General features: G+C 40.9%; 1 protein-coding gene across 11 annotated transcripts in view; it reads left to right on the forward strand.

Moving 5' to 3' along the window:
* Positions 1-26,586, forward strand: part of frmd4a (FERM domain containing 4A) — a 162,455-nt gene that overhangs the window by 93,724 nt on the left and 42,145 nt on the right. For 10 of the 11 annotated variants that reach the window (XM_058388470.1, XM_058388471.1, XM_058388469.1 and 7 more), the window contains exons 2-3: positions 17,221-17,286; positions 25,396-25,490. In XM_058388470.1, coding sequence (XP_058244453.1) covers positions 17,221-17,286; positions 25,396-25,490 — 161 coding nt within the window. Of the gene's footprint in view, positions 1-9,850; positions 10,359-17,220; positions 17,287-25,395; positions 25,491-26,586 lie in introns of those variants that run through there. The other variant, XM_058388472.1, reaches the window with a different exon arrangement.

Below are 26,586 nucleotides of genomic sequence, written 5' to 3' on the forward strand. Positions count from 1 at the left end.
TCCAGTTAGTAGCCCAACACCTTAACTAATCTGTAACCACTCAAGATTTGTTTGTATTCATCCAAGTAATGTATTTCTATTTGTTTACATCTTTATTGCCAATAATACATTTTTTATACTACCACATATCTATTTTTATCAGTTTATAGTTACATTTAATATTTTGTTAGTTCCTAAAATATGCCATGTATCAGACTGTAGCATGTTCACATTTACCTAGTCTGACATCAATGTCTTTATGTAGCCACTCGACACTAGAGCTCAGCTATTTCAGCCAAGATGTTGTGGAGATTTTGACACTGATGTGAATTTGATTGGAAAAAATATTCTAAATCAGTGATCTTTGACTAACATACAAATCAATCTACTTCTTTACAGTAACAAAGTATAGTGGAACCTCGGCATACAAATGCGCTCCCTTAGGAGTTTTCTCCTTAAGAATTGAAATTTTGCAAGAAATTTCATCGACATATAAAGCATTTGTTGCTCATATGTCCGGGAGCCGTTCAAAATTTGTTTGCGTCACTGGAAAGCCAAGGAAAGCCAACCGAAGTGAGTTTATGAATTTTACGAAAAAGCGAAAGCTGTTTTGAAAGAGACACCAATACTGTCTTTAGCATTCGTTCAAAAGCTACGTGATTCTTTGCACATTTTTTTGTTGACCGATTGGTGGCGTGGGTGGTCTGTTCTATTTTTAGCCCAAGCTTGGTGGCATGCTTTCCTGTGAGGACCCTTGACCCTTGGAAATTGGTAATATTAGTAATATTTTTGGGTGGCTGGAATGGATTATCCGCATTTACATTGTTTCTTATGGGAAAATTCATATTGCAATACGAATTTTCGCCTTAAGAACTCACCTCCTAGAAGGAATTAAATTCATATGCCAAGGTTCCACTGTACAGTAATCCCCCGTTTATCGTGGGGGTTATGTTCCAAAACGAAAATCCGCAATGCACGGACGCCACCTCCAAATGCTTTTTATTTTTTATAGTTGTAAGCCGCAAATTACCCTCCCCCACTCTTTAAACACACACAGAAAACATTTTCAAGCATATATCGAGATGGATTTGGGGTAAATTTGTAGAAATATCACATTTATAGTGATTACTGTATGTATGTATGTTCCTTGCCAGAATCCTTAGAAGGTGCAGAGCCTTTGGGCGACATAATAGGGCTTGTGGAAAAAACGTAAAAATACAGCGTTCACAGAACAAAACGAAAGTGACGTGAAGAATTGGGATGCTGGAGAATTCTGCCTCCCTTTCCCCAATTGCACGCATAGCCAGCAGCCAATCACTAACCTTGATTAAATGAATGATTGGCCAGACTCGTTTTTCCAGCCGTACTGTATTTTGATTTTCAGCATCCCTGTACCGCGCTTTCCTAAACAATGCTATGTGTTCTTATTAACATTTTACTTCATTTTCAATTAATGCTTATATTTTGTAATTATTAATTATATTTTTATTAATAAATTACCTTAAAAACAAAAAAAAATCAACATAAAAACAATTCACTATAAATTAGTTATGTTCCAAATAAAAATCTGCGATATACCAGGGCCGCGATAAATAAACCGCGATATAGAGGGGGATTACTGTACAATTATTCAAGACTTTTCCACTCATGTATTTTAACCAGAGCGACAGTTTGTCATTTTTTTTGAAGATGAAGAGTTGTAGTCATCAAATTTTAAATCACATTCGACCATAGAGTGATTTTAATGGCAAACTGACTCAAAACTGACCAAAGGCAATATCTTTTAACAGGCTAATTTAAGTCTTCCCTAACGAAGAGCAATTTCTGCTCAGTTAATGCTCAGCATTTTTTAAATGAATGCAGCAGAAGCACTGCAGTGACAGTTTTCACACTTCGACCCGATTCATTCCGAATATATATTATCCTTTCAAAATCCTTTTCCTTTCTCACACTGAACTTCCAAATGCACCCATTAACTGAGGTCAGACTTAGAAAGTGGTTCAACAAGCAAAGGGTGAAAATCAACAGAGAGGATCACAGCCAATCAGAGCCGAGTGTGTGGAGTTCTGGGTGAAGGTATCCAGTAATGTGAGGTCGTCTCCCCAGGCACACTAAAGGTCTGCTAGATTTACGCTTGCTTAATTATGAATGAGTGAGGCATGAGAGAAGTGAAACAGATCTCTTTAAAACTGCCTTCTCAGCCGGCTACAGTGACTACACTCACGAGCTGTAATAAATTCAGCCTAAGTAGAGTGGAAAAGTGGGTGTGGCTTTGACCTCTGATGTTTATGTAGCTCTGCTCGTAAGAGTGGGTCTAGAATGTCGTGCCCAAAAGGAAAACATGCGTTCATACAAGACGATGAATCAGATTACGTCTGAAACTCCAGCTCTGTGTGTGTGTGTGTGTGTGTGTCTGTCTGTCTTTCTGTGGGAGGTCCTTAATATCAAGAAGCACCTAAAGTCCGCATCGACGGATCCATTTCAGTTTAACGCACTGCAGATGTGTGGGTGTTGGGTGGCGCTTTTTTGGACGTTCTTTTATCAACAAACTCCAGAGTCCACCAGTTTCCCAGGAATCTCGAGAATTTAGGTCTAAAGATGTGTCCCCCCTATATTTACAGCAAAGCAAAGAGCCTGGGAAAACCACCAAGTGACTCACACACAGAGAAAGAAAAGAGTGGGTTCTGTGTGAAGTCTGGCTTCTAATAGATAAGACATTCCTCTGCAAATATACACACACACACACACACACAGGAGATGAGTAATAGAAGAATCAGTTGGTGTGTGAGGCCCTAAATGGACGGAGGAGGGATATGTGAAAGGGAGAGAGAGAGAGAGAGAGAGAGAGAGAGAGAGAGAGAGATGTGCAATTTGTACTCTCTCTTTCACCTTTGTGATAGATGGGCTTTGAGTATACTCTACTGCTGCTCCACTGACTCATGAAAGAGTCACACCCCAATTACACACACACATACAACCTTAAACTGTGTTTTATTCTAGAAGCGTCCTAAATAAATATCATTCCCGGTTTGGGCAAAACCCAGAATTTTGTTCAGTGAGCTACGCTCCTGTGAATGTTTTAGCAAACAGAATGCACTCACACTGAGAACTAAAAAATTAAAACATGTTAGTTTTTTGCTAGAAATCATTTCAGGATTTAGGAAAAATACACAGCTAACATAGCTGAGAGAGAATATGTTCTTGGTTTACCTCAGGTAAAAAAAATCCTGAGGAAAAATCCTGAGAAAAAAATCTGAGGAGAAATTCTGAGGAAAAATTCTGAGGAAAACTCCTGGGGAAAATTTTTGAGGAAGAATTTTGAGGAAAAATCCTGAGGAAAAATTTTGAGGAAAAATCCTGAGGAAAAATCCTGAGGAAAAATCCTGAGGAAAAATCCTGAGAAAAAATTCTGAGGAAAAATCCTGAGGAAAGATTCTAAGGAAAAATCCTGAGGAAAATTTTTGAGGAAAGATTCTGAGGAAAAATTCTGTGGAAAAATCCTGAGAAAAAATCCTGGGGAAGATTTTTGAGGAAGAATTTTGAGGAAAAATCCTGATGAAAAATCCTGAGGAAAAATTCTGAGGAAAAATCCTGAGAAAAAAAACCTGAGCTAGTAGCAGAAACTGTTTTGGTTTCTGAATATAACTAAACTATTCATCTTTATAAGAAAGCTAAATATTGTCTTCCACAGGCATAACTAGCAACAACATAACTGAGGCTAGTTTTTCTGTGTGTAATTAGCCACTAGCAAGTTAGCAACCTTACCTAACCTGGCTGTAAGGCCACATAAGCTAGTTAAAGAGATCTAAAAAATTCCAAAATAACTCAAATATGACTATCAATATTTAGCCTACATTTGTAAACGTACTCCTCAGTTTGTGAAAATTTGCTTTTCTATTTTAAAAAAAAATGTAATATAAGTTTAAACTCTGAGCCTGTGAATAGAATTATGAGATTTTCTCCATTCAGAAGGATTCATGTGATGCTGCCCTCCAATTTGCTGGATAGATAGATAGATAGATAGATAGATAGATAGATAGATAGATAGATAGATAGATAGATAGATAGACAGACAGACAGATAGACAGATAGACAGATAGATAGATAGACAGATAGATGGATGTACTTTACGGATCTCTGAGGGGAAATTTGGAAAAACATATGGACCAGAGGGGACAGCTGCCTTTTTATACGAGACACACTTTTATCTCAAGAGGAAAAGAAAAAAACGCTGCTCAAACCACAGCTTATCTACAGATCTGGTTTGAGATGGGAACTCTGTGTTAGTCGCACATGGGAGAAGAGAGCAGAGGAGAAAAAAAAAGGAAAAGAGAGGAGGCATTGATCCATATCGGGTGTCCTGAGTCAGCAGTCTTTTTATGTTAAAGTGTCCTCTCTGCACCCCATTACACACTCTTTCTAGGACACTGAAAAGTTTCGGTATCTGTAAATGTGATATGGAGAGCGGCGTTTACCTTGGAAGCGTTACATTAAATGGAACTGCAGGCATGGTGTGTGTGTGTGTGTGTGTGTGCTGACCCACTTCCTGCACACTCTCTTATGCTGCCTTCCCATGCTATTAGAATTACTGTAAATAGCAGTTTGTCACCTAAAAGCTGCAAATAAACATCCGTTCCAGTGACAAGTAGGAGTCTGGGAAACAATAGTAACATCCCAGGGTCTATCCCAGGAACAGTAGATATATGGCAGAAACATACCAGGGACACACCTACTCATTAACACCTTAACAACGTAAGACAATTTGGGTTTCTTTTTGGAAGATAGAGACTATACAACCCATTGGGAGAAGATGGAAAACTACAAAAACAGTAACCAGAACTCAGGAACACAGCCCAAGGAGTACTTGTTTACAGAAATGCAATTTCCTTACATCTGTAGCTGCTGGACGCATTTTGTAACGGGCCAAATTTTTCAAAATGTACTAACATCCATCAGGCTAAACCATGAGGCAAACCTTAACAGTTGGACTTTCACACATGAGGAAGAGAAGTGAGAGCATCCGTGTGAGAGAACAGAAGCGTGTCATGGATAGCAGATATTTAAGCCGCATGTTATGAGCTGGCAGTTGGCACCCATTAAAATGACTGTAAAGATTATGAAGTATGACGAGAGCTATAAAGTTATCATCATAACCTACAGAAGTCTGCTAGATGAAAAGTTAGGCATAAAAGTTACACATAAAACCATGTAGGTGCAAATGTATGTTTCTGTATTTGTGTGTGTGTGTGTGTGTGTAGGCTGTGGCCAGATGGGAACTGAGCTATGCAGTGAAATTACAGCAGGATCTCAGACACGTTTGAAGTGCTCACATGTGGGTGTATGTTTTTTTCCACAGACATAACTGGAAACACGTTTTTTCTTTCACAAGGCAGACATACACATGTGAGCACACACACACACACAGAGAGAGAGAGAGAGAGAGAGAGGAGAAGAAAGGGAAAGCTCTATAAATTGAATATTCCTGATGTCTATGGTTTGTGATGTCAGGCCTCTTTTTACAGCTTAATTTTATATTGTATGTGGAGAGGGCTTACAGCTCTCTGTGGCCCCCTGAATCATACACACACACACACACACACACACACAGAGAAGAAAGGGCACACAACATGTAGATTAAGATGAGTGATTGTCCTCAGTGGTCCAATTGAACACACACACACACACACACACACCAGACTGATGAAAGTGTCCCGTCTTCATTCCTTCATTTGTCAAGTGACTTGTTTTCTGTCGTCTCCTGCCACTGTAGTTACACACTGCTGGACAGTTTGCTGCTCTTTAAAATCACTCACTCACTGTAGTGATTAATAACTACAATAACAACCACGTAAGTCGACAAGCTATTATACTAATCCCAGTTTATACTGCACCTCAGGCCTCGCTCCACACACCTGGTCCTACTCTCAAGAGCCCAGCATATAGAATTACACAAAGTTCAACACACACACAGGGATGGTTTCAGAAGGTTGTAGGGGATCTTTGAAGTGATCTCTGATTTAAGGGAGGATCGTAACCACCAAGGGTGTCCTGGAAAACGCCTACACATCCCCAACTTTCACTCGGGGGCCCTTTTAAACCCTCCACCACTGTGGCTTTCTAGACCAAAACACCACGTTTAGTAGATGAACGGGACACAACTTCAGAGTATCATAATATGGGTCTCACTTGTACTATTAAAAGTTTCTAACCTGGTACAGACTAGTTAAATGATGACAGTATAGCTTATTCCTATATCTTCTGTGGTTTCAATTAGGAACACACAGGTATGTTTTCACTATAGATGGATTCCTTAAACGAACACTTCTGTATTTTTTCCACCTAATCTCAATTCAAAGCATCTGCAGAGTACAGGTGTTTACCACACACAAGAGCCGCATCCCAAATGATGTACTACTGTATACTCTATGCACTTACTCTTTGCACTATGTACTTGTCTAGTGTATGAATATTTTGAAGGGTAGTATCGTCTAAAACGGAACACCTTTTTTTGCTAGCCGGAAATCTAATCCTTTCCTAGACGATGCACTAGCTTCAGCAGAATTCAGAGAATTTTTAAAACGTTGAAAAATAGATCACACATTGTAGACTAATTTAATAAACATGTTCTCTTGTGCTCCAGAGTGCTGTCAGCTCTCTTGAAAACATTTTCTCACCCTGCGCCAGCGCCTGGTAGCCCCGCCCTTCTTCTGCTATGTAAGCAAAGTGACCGTTGAGTGCATGAAGTGTCCGACATTCCACACTTTATTTTCAGTTGAATAAGTGCATCATCCGGGTTCTTTTCAGTATGAACCCACTGCTTCGACTATTTATACTACAGAATGGAACAGAATAGTGCATATGTGTGCTATTTGGGATTGCAGCTAAAAGAAAAAGGTTTACTCAGAACCTCACTTACAATGGGGTATAAAGACAGGTTTTCAATTCTGTTAATAAAAGTATTTTAACACAAAGGTCTTAAGACGACACAGAAATATGGCTAAGTCTTTCCGTAGCAGCTCATGTGGAGGTTCAGCTAACTTTCTAGCACAGAAAAAGATTATTCAGGGCCCTTAAACTTTTCCTAAGCTACTGTGGTGTTGTGTAACATGTAGTTAAGATATATTATACTCATTAAAAAAAAAGGAAAACTCGACTAAACATCTTACACTGTGCCTGTTCAGATCTGGAAAAATTTCTACAAATTTAAAATGTGGACCAGAGCACTATAATGGATATAATAGATAATATATGCAATAAAAATAAATTTAACTGAAGAAGTTAAACGGCAGTAAGTGCCTTTAGCCTTTCATTATGGCTGAGCTTTGAGCACACAGGTTCTTTTCTCAGCATAGGAAAGGTGCCAATATGCTCGCTGCTGGTTATCGTAAATACTTCACAAACACGGTAGACAGAAAACAGGCTGAATAAACAAACATAGTAGTAAACAGACTTAGTCTTGTTTGTGTATTGTACTGTAATGCTCTAAATCTTACAGGCGTTATCTCTTTTACCAGCTTTCTATCAAGAACAGGTCTCCAATGTTCATCAGTTTTTTTGGACACTAGTTTAAATGGGTCAGAAGCTTTTAACCGTTCACTTTACTTCAACATATCATCTAAACATCCTCCTTAAATCTCACTCCTCCAAACATGTTGACCCTCTAACCTGTCCTGACATTTACCCCGGCTGCCCCCCAAACTGCAGTAGTAGCCCCATAACACACATTTCCCTCGACTCTGAGCCTCTGCCTGAGGCCACGAGACAGAAATAACCCGACTTAGTGGCCTCTAATGAGAACCACATTTCCCTAAGTGAGAGCGAGACGGAGTGAGAGAGACATTGTCCTTAAAACTAGTCGTAGATATATCTGCCAACCGTTCTCCTTCTTTCATTGCATGAAATGTATAAATGTTTTGTTTCTGTTCCTCCTCAGGACAATTTGGCGACAAACGAGCACTAACTGACATTTTGCATGTAGTTTAGACAGGAGGAGGGACTGGGCTGGTTGAAGTTTATTTTAGAAAATCTGCTCCTCCAATCAGGACCGTGTGAGCTTGGCCGTTCCCATCCATTCCACGGCTCCCCCAATGCATCATGGGCTTCCGTGGTTGAAATGTCCAGAACCCTGTGTTCTCTCTCTCTCTCTCTCTCTCTCTCTCTTTCATGTTCGCTCTTGAACAACAGTCTCTTGTGACAGTGTTCGGACCTGCGCCCAAAGGAAGCAGTCTGAAGCTAAAATATTTCAAATCCAGTACAGAGATCATGTGGGACTGTTTGATTTGGACAAGCAAATAGAGGTAGTTCTGCAACCGTCAATTCTAATGGTTACAGTATCCCATGATCTTCATTTAAATTTCCTGAATATAGCTGCAGGGTTTCACAGGCAACTTCATTTCTGTTCCAGTTTATTAATAAAACCACACGAAGGAGCAATAAATAACCGAGCAGTTGATTAACCAAAATCTCATATGAATATGTGAGTCATATTCTGGGTTTATTTGATGCCCCTGTGTGTTTGTGTGTGTGTGTGTGTGTGTGTGTGTATATATATATGCCTTTGAAGAATGCTTGGAAAATGTACATAATTATAACATAATTAACATAAGAAAAAACACCTTTGATTTTAGAGGTTTTAATCGGAAAGTTTACGTTCATTCCACTTTCACATGAGCTGGTGATGTCATTACGTTTGGAGACTCAGACCTGCAGATTCACACCATTATCATGTAAGTGATGGCCGTGAGCAGACTGACATGCCTTTTACATATGCCCATGCAGACATTATTGACACTGGTGAAGAAATGCTTCTGAGTTTTATAGAGCCACCAGTAAATCAGTGTGGAATCTGAAAATTCAAGGCTGCATTCATATGTGGTTAAAGTGACCGTTGGGTGTGAGCATGCACGTAAGGTCACACATATGGAGCCACAGTTTTAAACCCTTTCATACGCCCTTTGTCAGCCAGCCAAACCAAACGGGGTAGCTGGGGAAGTCTGAATTAGAAACGGAGATGCGGAAGAAGGTGGAGAGTAAGAGAGAGAGAGAGAGAGACCGTTTCCCACATTCAATGGCAAAATCCAGATGTTGGTCTGGTGGCCGTTGGTCTGTAGGTCTGCATAAAAATAGCAGTCATGTGAATCACTTTACTGATTCAACTCATTCAAACCCATTTAAGTAGATCATATATTGCAAATTCTCCATCTTTCCTCCAAACTGTAGGGAAGTGCATTGTGGGAAACATCCTTTGGACACTAATCTATGGGATTTCAGGAGTATCAAGGATATCCTGCACTATACTTTCATACATTCACATACTCTCCTTAAAGAACACCTTGACTAATGAATGAAATCAAATAAAACTCTCTAACAAGCATACAATATGTAGTGAATGGTATTTTTGAAGATTTTGACAATTTTATTTCAAACAAGATTCAGATAACTCAAGAAAACACGTCTCTTCACGTGTGCACAGCGGTTGAGAAATGGTATGGTCCACTGTGGGGGTGTTTGAAAGTGTAATTTACGTTTTCTTTTCCATCGGCTGCAAAATAATACATATTTCAATGTTTAGTAAAATACAAATATAGTGTATTTTTTTAAGTATCACCGCTATTCTTTGTGTGTACGTTCTTCGTGAGGTTAAAGTAGGAACTATAGAGGCAGACACCCTCCATATAACATCAGAGTGAAAAGGCAAATAAATAATGATTCGTTTGTACTTAAGAATCGACTATGCGCAAAGAGCCGTTCATAAGGAAATAAAAAGAATCGACTCGTTGCTGAATCACAAATCATCGGTGTTGTACTCTGCCCGCCCTCCTCCATCTCCCTTCCCCCTCCATTCATCCTCCTTCTCTCCTTTTCCCACAAAAGCAAAACGCTACAATCACAGCCGTGGGAAGGTCGCGCAGTGCCGAAAGCGTTACACGGCACCGAGTCGATTCTCTTCTCTGATGCTTGTGCTCGCGCTTTTTTTTTGTTTTTTTGTTTTTTGCATGCTCGCACGGTGCTGAAAAAGACAGAGAGGAGGTTTTGCAGGACGGGGGTCGACCCCGGTAAATAAAGCACGGAGAAATAAAGGAAAGGAGGAAAAGGCGCTCCGTGTGGCGGGAGATGGGACGCGCCTCGGCGCGGCTGCGCTCCATCCGGTCCGCGCCGAGAGAGAGCGCTCCGACACACCGGACACAATGGCACGGATGCTCGCGCTGATTTAGGCCGGGAGACACAAACCTCTCTCTCTCTCTCTCTCTCTTTTTCTCTCTGTGCGTGTATGTATGTGTGCGCGCGCGCGTGTGTGTTGAGGATTTATACAGCTCGAGAGAACGCGTGCTTCACAAAGCAGGAGAAATTCATGCGCGCGGAAGCTTGATATTTCCGAGGTGAGGATCATCACGTCTCTGTACATCCGTGCATCCGGATTCTAGCACCATGTCATGTCATAATATCTCTCTCTCTCTCTCTCTCTCTCTCTCTCTCTCCTATGCAATGTACCATGTCTGTGCAGTCCTTCAATCCTTAAAGAAATGCAGTTACACAAGTTAGATGTTATTACTGCTGGGAGAATAGGGTAAGATGGAGAGCATCTTTATTCATCGTGTTTCAACCCAACCAGAAGAAGGCTGTGTGCAAAAAAAACTGGATAAAAACTGCTCGTGCAATGTGCTGCTGCTGTTAAGTTCATGTGCCGTGGTTTTTTGGTTATTATGTTGCAGCAATGTAATGCATTAGTCTTATGAAGTGTGTTAGGTTGGTTCCAGAAAGTGCTCTCTGTGTGTGTGTGTGTGTGTGTGCATGCAAAACTTGTGCACTTATTGCTTCTTTCCTCTGTGTGACGTGAAGGGGTTAAATCTATAAGGATAGTATCTGGGAGGATTTGCTGAAGGAATTCTGCAGACTGCTTGGTCACTGTTTGGGAAGCAAAACCCTAGCACAGGGAGAAGTGTGCATGTGTTTGCAGGTTTGAAGGCAGGGTCGGTGAAGTGAGGTGTTTGTATTTGTGTGTGTGTGTGTGCTGCAGTCTTGCTCCTCTGCTCATCTCTGCACTGCAGGGCAGCAATGGCAGCAGCAGCTCGGTGCCAGCCAGCCCCTATCACCTGTCCTGCATACTGACACTGACACTGGCACAATGCAGAATCTCAAGAGAGAGAGAGAGAGAGAGGGATTAACGATGAGGGCAGCATGGTGCCAGCTACCCCCTAATACCAGTCCTGCATTCTGCATAATGCTGTAACACACTTCAGACTCAGAGAGAGAGCTAGAGAAAGTCAGAGCATCATGATGGATTTGATGTTTCATCCCATCCTTTCCTGCACTCTTAAACTTCTGCATACTCTATGTCTCTCAGACAGCATGTGTGAGTCGTGTTTAGGGCCTGCGGCGTGTCAGCTTGTCAGCTAGCCGGCTTCTCGGTGCAGGATTTAGTGGCGTGATCCTCTGTCGATGCCTCGAACAGGACACTGAGGTCAGCATTTAATCTGTAGGGTAGACTGAATTTGCTCGGCTTAGGTGCACTGCACTCAGCTCCCTGGACTGCTGTGGAAATTCACTGCATAGCTGCATATCTTTTGGTGTTTGTGTGTCCTTTTTTAAGACGTGGTTGTAAAAATACAGCTACTCACCGTTAGCCTGTAATAATGCACCAAGCACACGCAAATGATATACACAAACATTAGATATGAGAATAAGATTAAGGTAGTCACTCCACCCAGGAATCATCTTATTTATGTATGATGTGTAATTTCAGGAGCTATAGATCACCGTGTGAGGGACATGTCTTTATCTTTAACAAACATGTCATTTTCTGTCAAAGCATGCTGCATGATGGTATCACAATAATCTTTCATAGACACAAAGCTCAAATACTGGTCTGTGATTAATCTGACCAACCATGCGATCATTTTAACACGTCTGAGAAAAACAAATCAAAACAAAAGCCCTGTGTACTCAAGGCAGCTGATGTAGAAATCTCAGCACAGGAAAAATTCATCACATGTAAACGCAAGGTGACTGTACGTCCTTGTCCACCACTCGGAAGAAAGGATCCATTATGCCACGATTACAGGAGACAGCGTTAAAAAGCATTACGTGGCAAACTACATCCACAGACACACACCTGCTCCCACAGCCCTCCCTCCTTCCGTCCCTCCACATCACCAGGATGTCCGAATCACACTGTCATCACACGACCAGTGGCTGCTCTAATGCTTGTTTACTGCTGCTGAGAAGCTTGTTATTTCTTGGTTATAATCCCTTGGTTTTGCAAAGCACAAATTAGATTTATTAACGATTATGGAATGCTCTATTCCGATCGGTCAGTTATTGGTCAAGTTAATTCCTTTTTTATGACAGCAGCTTTGGGGGTAGGTCCGACCTCAGGGTTTGTTATTTTTATGTTTGTATAACGTGCTCACACCTTTATTATATCTATCCAGCTTACACGGGTATGACAGATGCTCCATTTACAGTAAATGTTATGACATTTTCTGTGAGGTGTCTCCAGAGTCAGCGCTTTTGTAATAGGTAGAGGTAAAGCTTTCTGACATAGGAAAGTCTCTTGATGGAGGTGTTTATGCTTCGTCTGTAACATGACAAGCTTTTCTAAAGAAAGAGAAAAGGCAAGAGGCTGTAAGGGAACGATTGTTAGAGCACAAGTGAGAACAGGAACCTGCTTTGTCACGTTTCGATAAATTATCCTGAATTATAATGGACTAAAATGATCTAATAAGTTTTAATAACAGTTGCATTGCTTTGCATTACTCCACCACTTGATTATTTTTCTATAACATTACACGCACAGGTGTTTTCTTCTTTACATATAACACGGAATAATCAGTCATCATCACTATCTGTCCTCTACCAGTCAACAGACTAAGAGCAACTAGCATGAAAGCTGAGAAAATGCAAGCTAATGGTGTTTATTAAACTATATTAAATATAGGATTTATTCATTCGGACATGGCAAGAGAAGGCAGAAGTGATAGCTAACGTAAACCGCAGCAGGTTTATGAGGATCTGGCGTGCTCTGATGAACATTAATCACTCCTAAGATTGTGGTTAGCCCGTATTTCCTTTTTACTTTCCCTGAATTTAATATTACGAAAGCTCTTCTGAAGCGTTTCATCCAGCCAGAGCTTTAACCCGAGACCCAGAGTGTTGACGAAGTGAAGTATCAGCTCTGTTTTCTGGCTTGTTTTCAGGTGTGCTTAATGTGTGTTTTTCTTTCTTGAAAAGACCACAGCTTTGGAGGATCTGTCGAACAGGAAGAGGTGTATTTAATTAGGGTTTAAGAAGAGGTTTGCGGGAGATGGAGCGTGTGTGGAGGAGAACAGCGTTTGCAAACTGTAGTACGGCTGAGAGAAATTTGCCACATTTCTTTGCCCTGGTATAAAAAAAAAATCCACTTCACGAGTCAATAACAAACTCACACAGCAGTGTTTAGGTGGAGACTGAGAGTCAACTCACACACACACACACACACACACAGTCACTTCTGTAATATAGGTCCCGCCCGTCTCGCCTGTGTAGTCTTCAGCTGTTTAGACGGCTGTGTTTAGACCCTGGCATGAGGAGTAACACAAGAATGAAGGGATGTGTTTTCTTTCTCTGACTCCCCCACCACCCCAACCCCCCCGCCACCACCTCCACCTTCCTCAGCGTGGAGGAAACGTGAGCCGTCCTGCTTTTATCAGCTCCATTGTTTGTGATCCTCAGGGATGGAGTTTCCTGAAGGAGGCCAGAAAGCTGCACATGTTCCCCAGCTTGGCTCCCATGACCAACAGCCACACTGAAGTGTTTAAGAAATCTCGCTCCTTTTTTTCCCCCTTGTCACAATTTCCTTTTTGAACTAAGCCTACATATGGAGTCGGAGATGTTAGACGAGTGTAAGCAGCACCGGTTCTGTGTAGACGTGAGCGATTCCTTGCTCATATATCTACCGGGGATGTAAGAGGAAGCGAATGGGAAAGAGCAAGAGAAGAAGATAAAGGAGATTTTTTTATTATAAAGGATGAGGAAGACGATGGTTTGGCTTTGTAGATGCATTTGTTAAGTCTGTGAGAGGAAAGCGTATGTTTGGACCACCTCACCTGATTTGCCAGCCAAAGAAATGGTGTGCTTTTTAATGACCTAGATGTGCTCCTGGTCTGTCAGGCTCTTTTGTTCCTCACAGATGTTTGTGTGTGTGTGTGTGTGTGTGTGTATCCCTGTCTGCCCTCAGTAGGATGTTTACCATTTCACTTGGCACAGCCATGGCAGAGTGAACACATGCACATGCACAGTGAAATACGAAGCCAAAAAAAGCACCGAATAAAACTCCATGCTTTCTTAATACCTTACAATATTGCATTAATTTCTATGCGTATATTGGAACATATTCACTGCATATTACAATCTTCACTCTATATGCTAGGTGCATGTATACCAGGACACGCATCGCAAGACACAGTTTTCAGTGCTGGCAAAAAAAAAACAAAAAAACATTTCAGTGAGTCTGAAATTAAAGTCCAAAATGCCGAGGCTGGAGCTCGCAATGAATATTGCACCTAGGACACGCCTCCTGAAATGGCAGATAAGCTCAGGATTAAAACAGAATCGCAATGAAGAGAGTGTGTCTGTTGGTAATAAACAGTAAATGTATGACATTTGATTGAGAATCGGTTTTAATGAAAAGTTGGCCATATTCAGAACAAGCTTGTTTGTATGAGGTCGTGTAATTAAGCTAGTAAATGTTGAATTTTAACTTGAGCAGTGTTGCAAAAGTCCTGAGATGTGTATGTACACCGATCAGGCATAACATTATGAACACTGTCAGCTGAAGTGAAAAACACTGATGATGGCACCTGTTAGTGGGTGGGATATATTAGGCAGCAAGTGAACATTTTGTCCTCAAAGTTGATGTGTTAGAAGCAGGAAAAATGGACAAGCGTAAGGATTTGAGTGAGTTTGACAAGGGACAGACTGTGACGGCTAGACTGTGACTGGATCAGAGCATCTCCAAAACTGCAGCTCTTGTGGGGTGTTCCCGGTCTGCAGTGGTCAGTATCCATCTAAAAGTGGTCCAAGGAAGGAACAGTGGTGAACCGACGACAGGGTCATGGGTGACCAAGGCTCATTGATGCATGTGAGGAGTGAAGGCTGGCCCGTGTGAACCGATCCAACAAATGAGCTACTGTTGCTCAAATTGCTGAAGAAGTTAATGCTGGTTCTGATAGAAAGCTGTCAGAATACACAGTGCATGAGGGGTCAGGGCTGTTTTGCCAGCAAAAAGGGGGACCAAGACAATATTAGGGGCAGGTGGTCATAATGTTATGCCTGGTGGGTGTATCAGGATGTGTATTTTCTGATCAAATAATTTGACAAGCAGTAGAAAAAGTCTTGTCTGAGTCTCGTCTTTGCATATTGTCATTAGTTGATAATACATATGAGCATTAAAGATGGCATCGCTCTAGTACGCAGTATCACAGTACAGGTATTGAGCCAATAGCAGCATAAAATGGTGGAATTGCATATCAGAGGGCAAAAAACTAAGAATAAATTCGATATGATCCTGTAAAAAGTTCGGAATGTGATGCAAAGCATATTAAAGCTTGGTGGATATTTAATAAGAAATCAGCAGATGGGTATCGATATCGGCTGAAACTTTCAGTTATGAGGATTGGTACTGATTAAGGAGTGAACCAGGGTTGTGCCGCCATTAATGAGAATAAATAAATATATAAACTGCACTGGCAGCTCAAAATTAGTCCCATTATGAGGCGAAAACTGCGCAACTGGCAACATTGCATATATTTCTCTGACCAAACATTGTACTTCTCAGCGGTTTTTAGCACTGACGTCCCACTTTTTACATGATCCTACTGTAGGTTACATGTTTAGGCTCGTACTCCAGTGTCGTACATAACACACAGTTTTTCGTAGAAGTGCGAAAAGTCTGTATTTGAATTTCCCCAGAACCAGCTAGTACAGCCATGCTAATGTCCAGGCTAACGCTGCTAAACTAATGGCTAAGCTAAACTGTAACTGTTATATAAAAAGAGAACTATAAAAATATGCTACAAAGATGTCTCAGGGTTAAGTGTACAGTTGGTTAGCATGTAGCATATAGCTGTGTGGATGTGTGCTCCAGAATTTTTTCCCTTCAGTAATCAGTCCTCAGCTTCGGGCTGCGTTCACAACAACATTTTTCACCTTTCGCTGCTGATTTACGATTTATCTTAAAGTGTTGACAAAAAAATATATATATTTTATTTTGGTTTGAAATGGCAAGTTAGCCAACGAGATAACAGATAAATGCTGCACTAGCTGCTGAGTGTAAACATGTTCACAGGCTGACAAAATCTGTTGACAGAGATTAAACCCCAGTGCTTTATCAAACACCAGTCTTTATAACTACCAGAAAAAGCCATTTATTTCAGCAGGACGTGTCCTCATCTGCTTTTACAATGTATAGCTTGAGCTCAGTAACATGTTTACGCTCTTCCTTTTCACTTTCTATGCAACAGAGAGTTATTATATTATGATAATATTATATATTATTATAATATTATATTATGTTATGCACCATTATATTATCTCTCATCTTTTCCTGTTTCTATTTGTAATAGATGTTTTAGTCCAAAGTATAGAAATATTGTCACTGAATCTTTTAAGACTTTTCAGTACACCAGGTCGTAGCATTTTGAGCCCCCAGTCCTGCTTTTGTAGATCCTTTATGAGGATGAAGTTTATTTCCTACATGGAAATGGCTTCTTCTCTGTGAGTATCGTAGTTATTGATGCATTGTGGGAAACGGTATTGTAAAGAATAATGGGCTAGTAATCTGTGTGTGTGTGTTGAGAGAGATGGAGACAATGTGCCCTGTGTCTGACCTGTGTCTGTTTTTGTGTTTGTGTGATTGACAGTTATTAAAAGCTTGTATATCTAATATTCCGTCCACAACCGATAAAGCGGCTACTTCATAGCGACCTGCTTGTCCAGCAGTTATCTTTAACATGCACTGTGAACCGAGTATAAAAGGCCGCTCACATTCCATGTAATTCTTTCGCTTGAGTGCAAATCAGCGAGCTCGCACGTGGGCGCAGAAGAGCCTAGATGTGGGTGTGTGTGTAAAAAGAGTTGCTATTCTTGTCTTATCATGATGACCCAGTATTTACGGTGGATTTCACCCTGCTGTGAATATCTCCCGTGTGTCATGGTTGATCATACTCTCTCTCTCTCTCTCTCTCTCTCTCTTTCTCTCGGTAGATGACGGAGGGTCGGCGATGTCAGGTCCATCTCCTGGATGACAGGAAATTGGAGCTCCTTGTGCAGGTGAGTCACTCATTCTCCTCCCTCCTTCCCTCCCTCCCTGTGTGCAAGTAAACACCCTGTCTGTTTTACACCGGCATATCGAAAGCTCAGTAGTGTGATACAGTAATGACGCATCCAGACCTGCTTTGCACTCATCGACTCTTACAGCGCTGCACTGCCAAGGTGTATGCGAGCCGTGTCTGTTTTTATGATCAGTGTCTCAGATTTCCTCTCGCTTGTGTGAGAAGGGAAATCCTCTCTGTTCCTTTGAGAGTTAATTACCACCTCCCTGATAGAGGAGGACTCATTGTGTGTGTCTGTGTGTGTGAGAGAGAGAGACTCAAGCTCAGTTTTCTAATCTTTCTTTAAAATCTCTGTTCCATTTTTTTATGTACAAAGCAGTTTGTACATTGACGCTGCTTTTGTTGTTGCTTTTACCTCTGTGTTGAGAATGTCAAGGTTTTTAAAAAAAAATGAAGGTAATTACCTGTTTATTTGGTTAACCACCAGCTTCTCTGATGAAAGAAAGCATTGCAAGCTACTTTGTGTGACACGGTTGTCCTTATCCATCGCTTGTCAATACATATTTAGAAGAAATCAATATCCTCTAAGTCTGAATAGTAGTGACACCAATGACGATCAACTGGGATCTTTAAGGATATAATTATCCGCTTCTGTTTCCTCAGCTTCGCATCAGCTCTATAAGAATAAAAATAAAGGGACATCAGCATGGCTCTCGCTGTTACCTGAGCACCAGGTGAAAAAGCAAAACTTCTCACAAATCTCTCAGCACCCTTTTGTGCAAGAGCATCTCTATCGCCATTGGAAACATATCTAGCTGAATTACAGTGTAGGGAACAAAACAGTCACCTCTGGTCATTTACGATGTGTGTATTTTATTACCCTCTCTGTCTCCTTTGTGTAGTTTGTTTTTCCAGACATTCTTTGTTTCGGGTCATTGTGCGCTTATGAAAGTCAGCCCCGCCCACATTGGGATCCGAGCTGCGCCGGTTTGATTAGAAGGCGACTCAGTAGGGATCAGACTAATCAAGATCTGTCCCAGCGTTTACCATCTTACAGCCGTCATTACACACCAGTACTTTATGATGCGGCTACGATTTTCCTGTTAACTGTATGTACTGGTGTCCTGCATTGTCTTATTGAATTAATATCCTGAGCATTATTTCATGAGACTCCTGCACTTTATGAAGTCCTGTATTGAATCTTCTCCTGAATGAAACAACATTTAAAACTCGAAACTTGAAAGGGGGGGTGCTTTTAGACAGCAGGTCAGGTCCGGTTGGGGGCGGAGCTAAGTTGTTAAAACTTTCATTACTTTACCCTTCCCTTGGATACGCTACAAATCACAAACTACACCTTTAAAATTAAATTAATTTCACTACTTAATGTTGAAAAATATTTGCCAATGTGTGTGTGTCTGTGATAGAGGGAGAGCTGTCAGGTTACTCTGCAGCATCCTCACGAGTTAATCTGGCATGTATGTGTTGCCATAACAACCCCATCTGGTGACATCATGGCCAATGAAGACACACACGGTCCGTTGCGAGGGGCGGACCCTTTCCCTAACCTGATCAGCTCAAATAGAGTCGTTTAGGATGAGCTCTGCTTTCATATCAACTCAACCGTGTCGTTTGTCACGAGGCTCTCCAGCCTCAGAGTGCCATGAAATTATCTATTTGTCAATCTCCATAACAAGCTCTCCTTCCTCTTAATGTTCTCACCTTCAACACACACACACACACACTCATGCTTACACACTCAGGAAATTCCCATTTAAGAGCCATATTAAGCTTTTTTAGCATTCACAGCATTCCAAAGCTCAAAAAAAGTCAGGACACACATGCGGTCTGTGTGTTCAGTGTGTTCTCTCTCTGTCTGTCTCACTCTTTCTTCACAAGCTGTCTGTCAGATGATTACCCAAGCATGATAGCTGTAGTGTCCAGTCTGATTTCTCATCGCTGGAGGTACATGTGTGGTTACATCCTGTCGGCTTGCTTTTCGGCCTTCTCACTCTCTCTGAAGTTTTACTTGCGCTCTGCTTTTGTTCTGACAGCCAAAGCCATTTAGACGAGACTGGACCTTTAAAAAAGTCAGAAAAGAAGATGGAAAAAAAGAGAAATCTGCTGAAAGCAGCTGCACTGTGGGTTGAAAGTGGAGAGAGAAGGGTGATGTGTTACAAAACGTTAGGACACGGCAACCACAAACTTGCTGACCTTTACTCATTTTATGTAGGAGGTCTGCGTTTTAACATCAAAGTATGCGACAACATAGCGTTTTTCTAGCGTCTTAACTAAAACAGATGAGACTGTTTTTGCTGGAATTAGCTGTCGTCTTTGTGGTGTGTTCAAGTGCAACCTTTTACTGAAGATGTGAAACAATAGGAAGCCTTGGATGATGGTGGTTTCTCACTGGCAGCTTGGTGTGTCATAGGCTTTAGTCTTCAATAATTAGCCACTATAGCATGATATAGGAAACTGTCATGATTTTAGGTAGGAAATAGTAACATCCACATTAGAGGGAAAGACTTGTATTAATAAGGGGAAGTAAAATACTAATAATTTGTGTGGATGAAGGCCGCAGTGTTGGTCATTATATTCAGTTTTAGGGCATCTCTAGCTTCTCTTGCTTTTGTATCGCCCATATTGTCTTCCCATACTTCATGTATATCCGTGGACGGACAGTGAGACTCCCTATCCTTATTTATCAATGTAACAACCAAAGCAAGGTTGAACTTTAGCCGTCATTGCAGTTCAGTTCAAGCGTCTTTTGTTATTCCTTCTTTTCTTTCTGTTTCCTCTTTGTATCGTATTTTTCTCTCTCCAGTTTACCTTCTTTCTTCTTTGTCTCTGTTCATGTGAGGTCATAGGCAGGTTAATCAGGCCAGTGGGGATACCAATCTTCCAGATTTCTCCAGGAACACATTTTCTTGCCTCAGGGATTTCAAAGATGATTCCAGTGGCATCCGAAGCTACAGCACATTCTCATTGCTCTGTTATTTTTTTGCCGAAGGTCAAGTCTCATTTCTAGCTTCTGTTCTGAAAATATGTTTAGATCCACGTTTTCTGTGAAGCTGAGTGCAATCGGATTGGTGCCAACCAGTACAGCTATGCAAGAGCGTCCAAAAACATTCGGCTTTCTGCGCTACGCTCCTGGCACTTTTAACGGAATTTCTGGGATTGTTCATGTATCAGATATAACGTAGAAGATTTCCAATCCAAAAGGAGCCGACTCATGTTTGGATGGAAAGTTCCAAGATCCGAGCTAACAGATTTCATTCAAGTTGAGACTCCATGATGCTAGAGGCTAAAGCACAGACAGATAAAGCGCTAGTTTGATTGTAATAATGGGCTTCTTCTGTCTGGAGTCTGACCTGACTGCTTCCTGTGCCTCCTGTTTTTTCTCGCCTCACTGGCTACGCAAAGTACATGTCTTCGATTCAACGTCTGTGGTAAAAAGAGCTAATGGTGGGCCTTGTCCTTCCTAACTGAATTAGCCACGTTGGGTTGTTCGGAAGATGTCAAGAATTGACATGACCCAAGATTAGCTGTAGATTAATGGATGGATAGATAAAGGAATGAAGGGATGAATGGACAGATAGACAGACAGACAGACAGAAAAACAGATGGATAGATAGATAGATAGATAGATAGATAGATAGATAGATAGATAGATAGATAGATAGATAGATAGATAGATAGATAGATAGATAGATAGATAGATAGAGCATGTATAAAGAAGCTAAATGTTGTACGCAAGACTCCTAGTACTATCCACATTACTGTAGTGAAAAGTTTGTCTTCAGAGCTAATTGTAAACACTTTTAGTTAGCTTCTAGTGCTAATAGTGAGTTCTGGGGTGAAAAATATCTGGAAAATTGTGCATAGCTAGTGATAAATAGCATTTAGCTCTGCATTAGGTGACACGTGGCTTCATAGAAAGCCTTTTATTTTCAATTTGAGTGTTTTTTCCCTGTCTGTGTGGACAAGTCTGTAAGCTAGGTATTGCTTCTACATATGGCGGCTTGTTGTGAGTCAGATTTTCAACCATGTGTGCGCCGTGTTCTCTCTGGGCTAGTCTTTCATTAGCAGGCTGTAATTTCCCTCTGCTATAATTTGGGCTAATGGTGGCTTGTGTATTAGGGTGGAGGTCTGAGGTAAAATCTTCACAATATCCATAGCACGTGTTTGTTGTACATCATACTGACTATACACTCTTGTCCTGAAGGCTTTTCTGAGTTCCTTGTGTTCTTCCCTGCATATTTTTTCTCCCTTCAGACTGCGCTTATGTGTCTGTGAGAGCAGCTAATCCCCTAAAATACAGTTGCACTACACGCTAATGCTAGCTTTGGTAAACCAAAGCACCGAGTCTTGCCGTGTCAGCCGCTGCCAGTCACCGGCAACAAAGAAAAACCTTTGTGCTACAAAGCTACACTAATCCGGTTTAAAAAGACAGACCTGTTTTGTGGCCCTCTGCTTATTTTTTTGTCAAAATACAGCAGAGCAAACATCGATAAAAGGGTCTGGTGGATTCTTGAATATTTTTTTTAGCTCTAACGTGATTTAGCCGCGGCACACAGAGTTCACGGTTAGCATCTGATACAAATCAAGTGAGGAAAACAATTCAGTATGTCCTCCAGTTCACACAGTTAGCAGACTGTGGGAAAACACTAGATGGCAGGGAGTGTCCTAATCTCTAGCGAGTGAAAGAAGCGTTTCTATTAGCATTAATTTGAAGAAATACCAGTTGAAAGAGTCATTTGTGGCGGTGAACATAGCCAGTCAGGGAAAGGTCAAACCTTTCTAGCCTGTTAGTTAGCTAGCAAGCTTATAGCAGAAAGTAGTGCTCTATACATATATATATATTTAACAAAACATGCTTTGGTGAACAAATATGGAATTTAGCTGTACACTGGAAGTTTTTTAAAATCCTAAATATCTAAATCTAAGTAAAAATAGTCTACATGAACAGATAAATGTGCAGCTTTTTATTTTATCAGACAAAATCTAGCGCTAGTCAGGCGCTAAATCACAGTTTGTCTTGCATTTGATGCTAATACTGAGCTGTAAGACATATCTAGTCATGAGAGTGATTATAATACAAAGGTGTAGATTTTTGATTGTGAAGTTTTTGTGTATTTCTTTTCATTTAGAAAGAAAACTGTAATTAATTAACTGTTCACAACACAGTCATATATTTCTGTGTATTAGTCCTACATCCTGTGATTGGGATCCATGACTGCCGTAAATAGCAACGAAAATAGCTTACGTTGTTTTATTCCATTACACAATAATTCAAGGTTATATCTCATATATTCACAATGCATTGTGGGTCATTTGTATTATCCGTGTTATAGGGACAGTGAATCGGCACTGCACTGAATAGAGGGCTCTTACCATGCCAAACTAAGGCGTTCATAAGAAATTGATGTCCTTTTATCATGTGTCATTGTAATGTTTAGTGCATTCCTATCTGATCCGCACGCATCTCTGTGTTCACGGCACACCGGATATTCTTCCTGCATGTTGCATGCAGATATGGATTACATAATTCCCACTTCAGAAGCATGTCTCCTGTGAGATCGGAGACTAATGCAGGGAGAGAGAGAGAGAGAGAGAGAGAGAGAGAGAGCACTGAGGTGATAATATAAGTGTGAACTCAGGTTTAGACATCAGCCGGGTGTTGAATAATCTGATCCTCTCTCCGTGTTACTTCCTGTTTACATTTCACAAAGGCACACCGCTGTATCCATGACGAAATGAAACGTCGTCTTGTTACGTGAAGTGAAGAAGGCAACTACAGCTCATAAACTACACGCTGAATTATTGATCAACTCCCAGGCTCCGTCCGTACCGCCGATCCGCGTCGAGAACAAGTAAAGAGCCACTAATGAAATAATCCATCCATGAATTATTAAATCCAATAAGAGATGTCCTTAGTTAGTAAAATTGTGAGCATAGCAGAAGTGACAGATAAAATTGACTGTTTGATTCCTGGCTCAGAAGCAATGGGTGTGAAAAATGCACTAATGAGCTATTTTCTCCAACAAGTCTAAAGTTAATCCTGGGTGTGGACTCGGGGTGTGGAATATTCATGTGAAAGTGCACAAAGCGTGGGTCTATAAGGAGAAAAAATGTACCTTGTTGTATGAGTTAATGCTCAGAACAAAAGTGGAAAAGCTTAAACAGTGAATTTTAACAAAGAAACCTGAAAAACTCTCAAATTTTCAACTTGTGGAAGCGTGACCCATGAGCCTGAATGTGTTACAGAACCAGAGTGTTTGTTTTCTTAAACCTTCATCATGCTAAATACCAGAATCACCTGATTACTGCTTACAGGAGAAAGTGTTGAGATTAAAATGTGATAGATAGATAGATAGACAGACAGACAGACAGACAGACAGACAGATAGATAGATAGATAGATAGATAGATAGATAGATAGATAGATAGATAGATAGATAGATAGATAGATAGATAGATAGATAGATAGATAGATAGGCATTCAGATAGATAGATAGATAGATAGATAGATAGATAGATAGATAGATAGATAGATAGATAGATAGATAGATAGATAGGCATACAGACAGATAGACAGATAGATAGATAGATAGATAGATAGATAGATAGATAGATAGATAGATAGATAGATAGATAGATAGATAGACAGGCATTTAGACAGATAGACAGATAGATAGATAGATAGATAGATAGATAGATAGATAAATGGATGGACGGACGGACGGACGGACGGACGGACGGACGGACGGACGGACAGACAGACAGACAGACAGATTGGAAATTCACAAATGTTGTGGAAAATGTATTTGGCTAGTAAATACATGTTTTAGCTACACTGTTGTTCAAAGCTGTGCTGAGAATGGAGGCTTGATGATTTCTGCTTCCATAGCAACCCTGTTGCCATAACAACCAAGGCACTTGAAGAGGGTTTAAAAGTTTGTACTAATTTGTTACAAAATAAATAAACTGGCAATGTTAGGCTTCACCGTGCGAGGTACAGGATGTGTCGAGGAAATACATTACACACACACACACACACCGCCTCAAGCAGTCAGTGATTGGGAGTTGTGGTTGATTTAAAACCGCTTCCTCTGTCTGTCTCACCCACACACACACACACACACACAGACACACACACACACACACACACAGACACACACACACACACAGACACTAATTGAGGAAGTACATTCTCCCATTCCCATCCACATGCACTGTTTGAAACAAACAGACGCATTAAAAATGTTTAAAAGTGTGATTTATTAGGAACTTTTTGGAAATAATAATGAGGCAAAAGGTTTTTAGCTTGTAGAGTGATGAGGAATAAATAAATGCAAAGGTCATCAGAAACTGTGATGAGGTCATACTTTTCAGATCATTTTTAACATTTCAGCAGGGCAGTTGTCTGTGGTGGAAATGCAGTACACAGAGACAGTGATGAAAGTATACAAACTCCTCCATTTCCTCTCATTTACTTTTCTTTCTTTTACTCCACATGTTGTAATTGTGAATATGGATGTATCCATGGTATGAGTGTGTGTGTGTGTGTTTGTGTGTGTGTGAGAGAGGGAAAGAGAGAGAGAGAGAGCAGGGATGTATCTACGGTGTGTGTGTGAGAGAATGGAAGTATCTACGGTATGTGTGTGTGTGTGTGTGTCTGTGTTTGACTGTGTGTGTGTGTGAGTGTGTATGTGTGAACATGGATGTATCTTTGGTGTGTGTGTTTGTGTGTGTGTGTATGCCTGTGGGTGTTTGTTGGAGTTAATGAAAAGGGGCCTGTGTGAAACAGAAACAATAATTATGGCGTTAAAGTACAGGCCTGTTGACGGCACATGGCACACAAACACACAACAACATGACTTAAGGGTGTGTGTGTGTGTGTGTGTGTGTGTATAATGTGCATAGAGTGAACCATGTTATTGAAAGCATATAAATTGTATTACAGTTACCTGGATCTAGTAATCCTGGACCTGGAATTTTTGAGGACACACTCACACACTGTGTGTGCGTGTGTGTGTGTGTGTGTGTGCACTTTACAGTACTGATTTATTGACCCATCATCATTCCAATCCTCTCTTTCTGTCGTTTAGCCCAAGCTGATGGCTAAGGACCTGCTGGATCTGGTAGCGTCGCACTTCAACCTGAAAGAGAAGGAGTATTTCGGAATCTCCTACACAGACGACACGTGAGTTTCAATCACTCTTACACACCTGCAAGCTTCAATTAATAATCATGTCACGTTTAAAAGATCTCTGTCTGTCTGTCTGTCTGTCTATCTCTCACCCTGCACCACTCAGTCGCTTCTTTTCTTCCTCAGTTCCTTATTTTCAGATTCTTTGGCTTTTTCTTGCTGTATTTATACACTCAAACACACACACACACACACATAAACTCGCTCACACGGTCGTGTAAGAGCTCTCTACGGGACTGTGGTATTTGTAGTCTTGAAACATTTTGAATTCTAGTCAGATGACCTCTGACCTGAGCTTCACAGCAGTTTCCGAGACGCCAGGCTGCAGTCGCTAGGGAAATGCTAATAAACTCATGGCTGCTTCTTCTGCTGCATTTCTTCTCACTGTCAAACACACACACACACACACATGGACCGCTTCACATTATTCTCTTTCTCAGTAAGCTCTGTGTGATTCCTTATGCTGCTGTGTTACCGATTGTGCAGTAAGGGTGGGCGATATGACAGAAATATCCGTATGATATTTTCCGACATCTCAATCAAGCATATACCAATACAGTGAGGCATCGAGCTCCGGTTGGATTCTGCTCCGTGAAGATTTCGGGGATTCGAAGCGAAGATGCCAACCACATGTGGACTTTGAGGACGACAACAACCTCCTAATTAATACGCACAATAACATTCTACATATGATGTATCTTCACTGTAGAAGGGGCATTATTTATAATCACATTCTCCGATGTCACCCAAATGAGAATGAGGTTCCCTTTTGAGTCTGGTTCCCCTCAAGGTTTCTTCCTCATACCATCTAAGGGAGTTTTTCCTTACCACAGTCGCCTCAGGATCGCTCACTAGGGATGATTTTGTCTATCTTGGACTTTTGTACTGTTTCATATGTTCTGTAAATCTGCTTTGAGACAATGTCCATTGTTAAAAGCGCTATATAAATAAAATCGAATGTGAATACGCTCGTGCAGGCCAGGCGGCTCAGCTGAAGTTGTTGACTCTGAAACTGAGGTTGCGCAGCATGGAAGCTCTTGTCCATCAGCAGAGCTCTCTTCATAGATTAATGCAGTGGTTTTCAACCTTT

Source organism: Hemibagrus wyckioides, linkage group LG04 (assembly GCF_019097595.1).
Source record: "Hemibagrus wyckioides isolate EC202008001 linkage group LG04, SWU_Hwy_1.0, whole genome shotgun sequence".
Lineage (NCBI taxonomy): Eukaryota > Metazoa > Chordata > Actinopteri > Siluriformes > Bagridae > Hemibagrus > Hemibagrus wyckioides.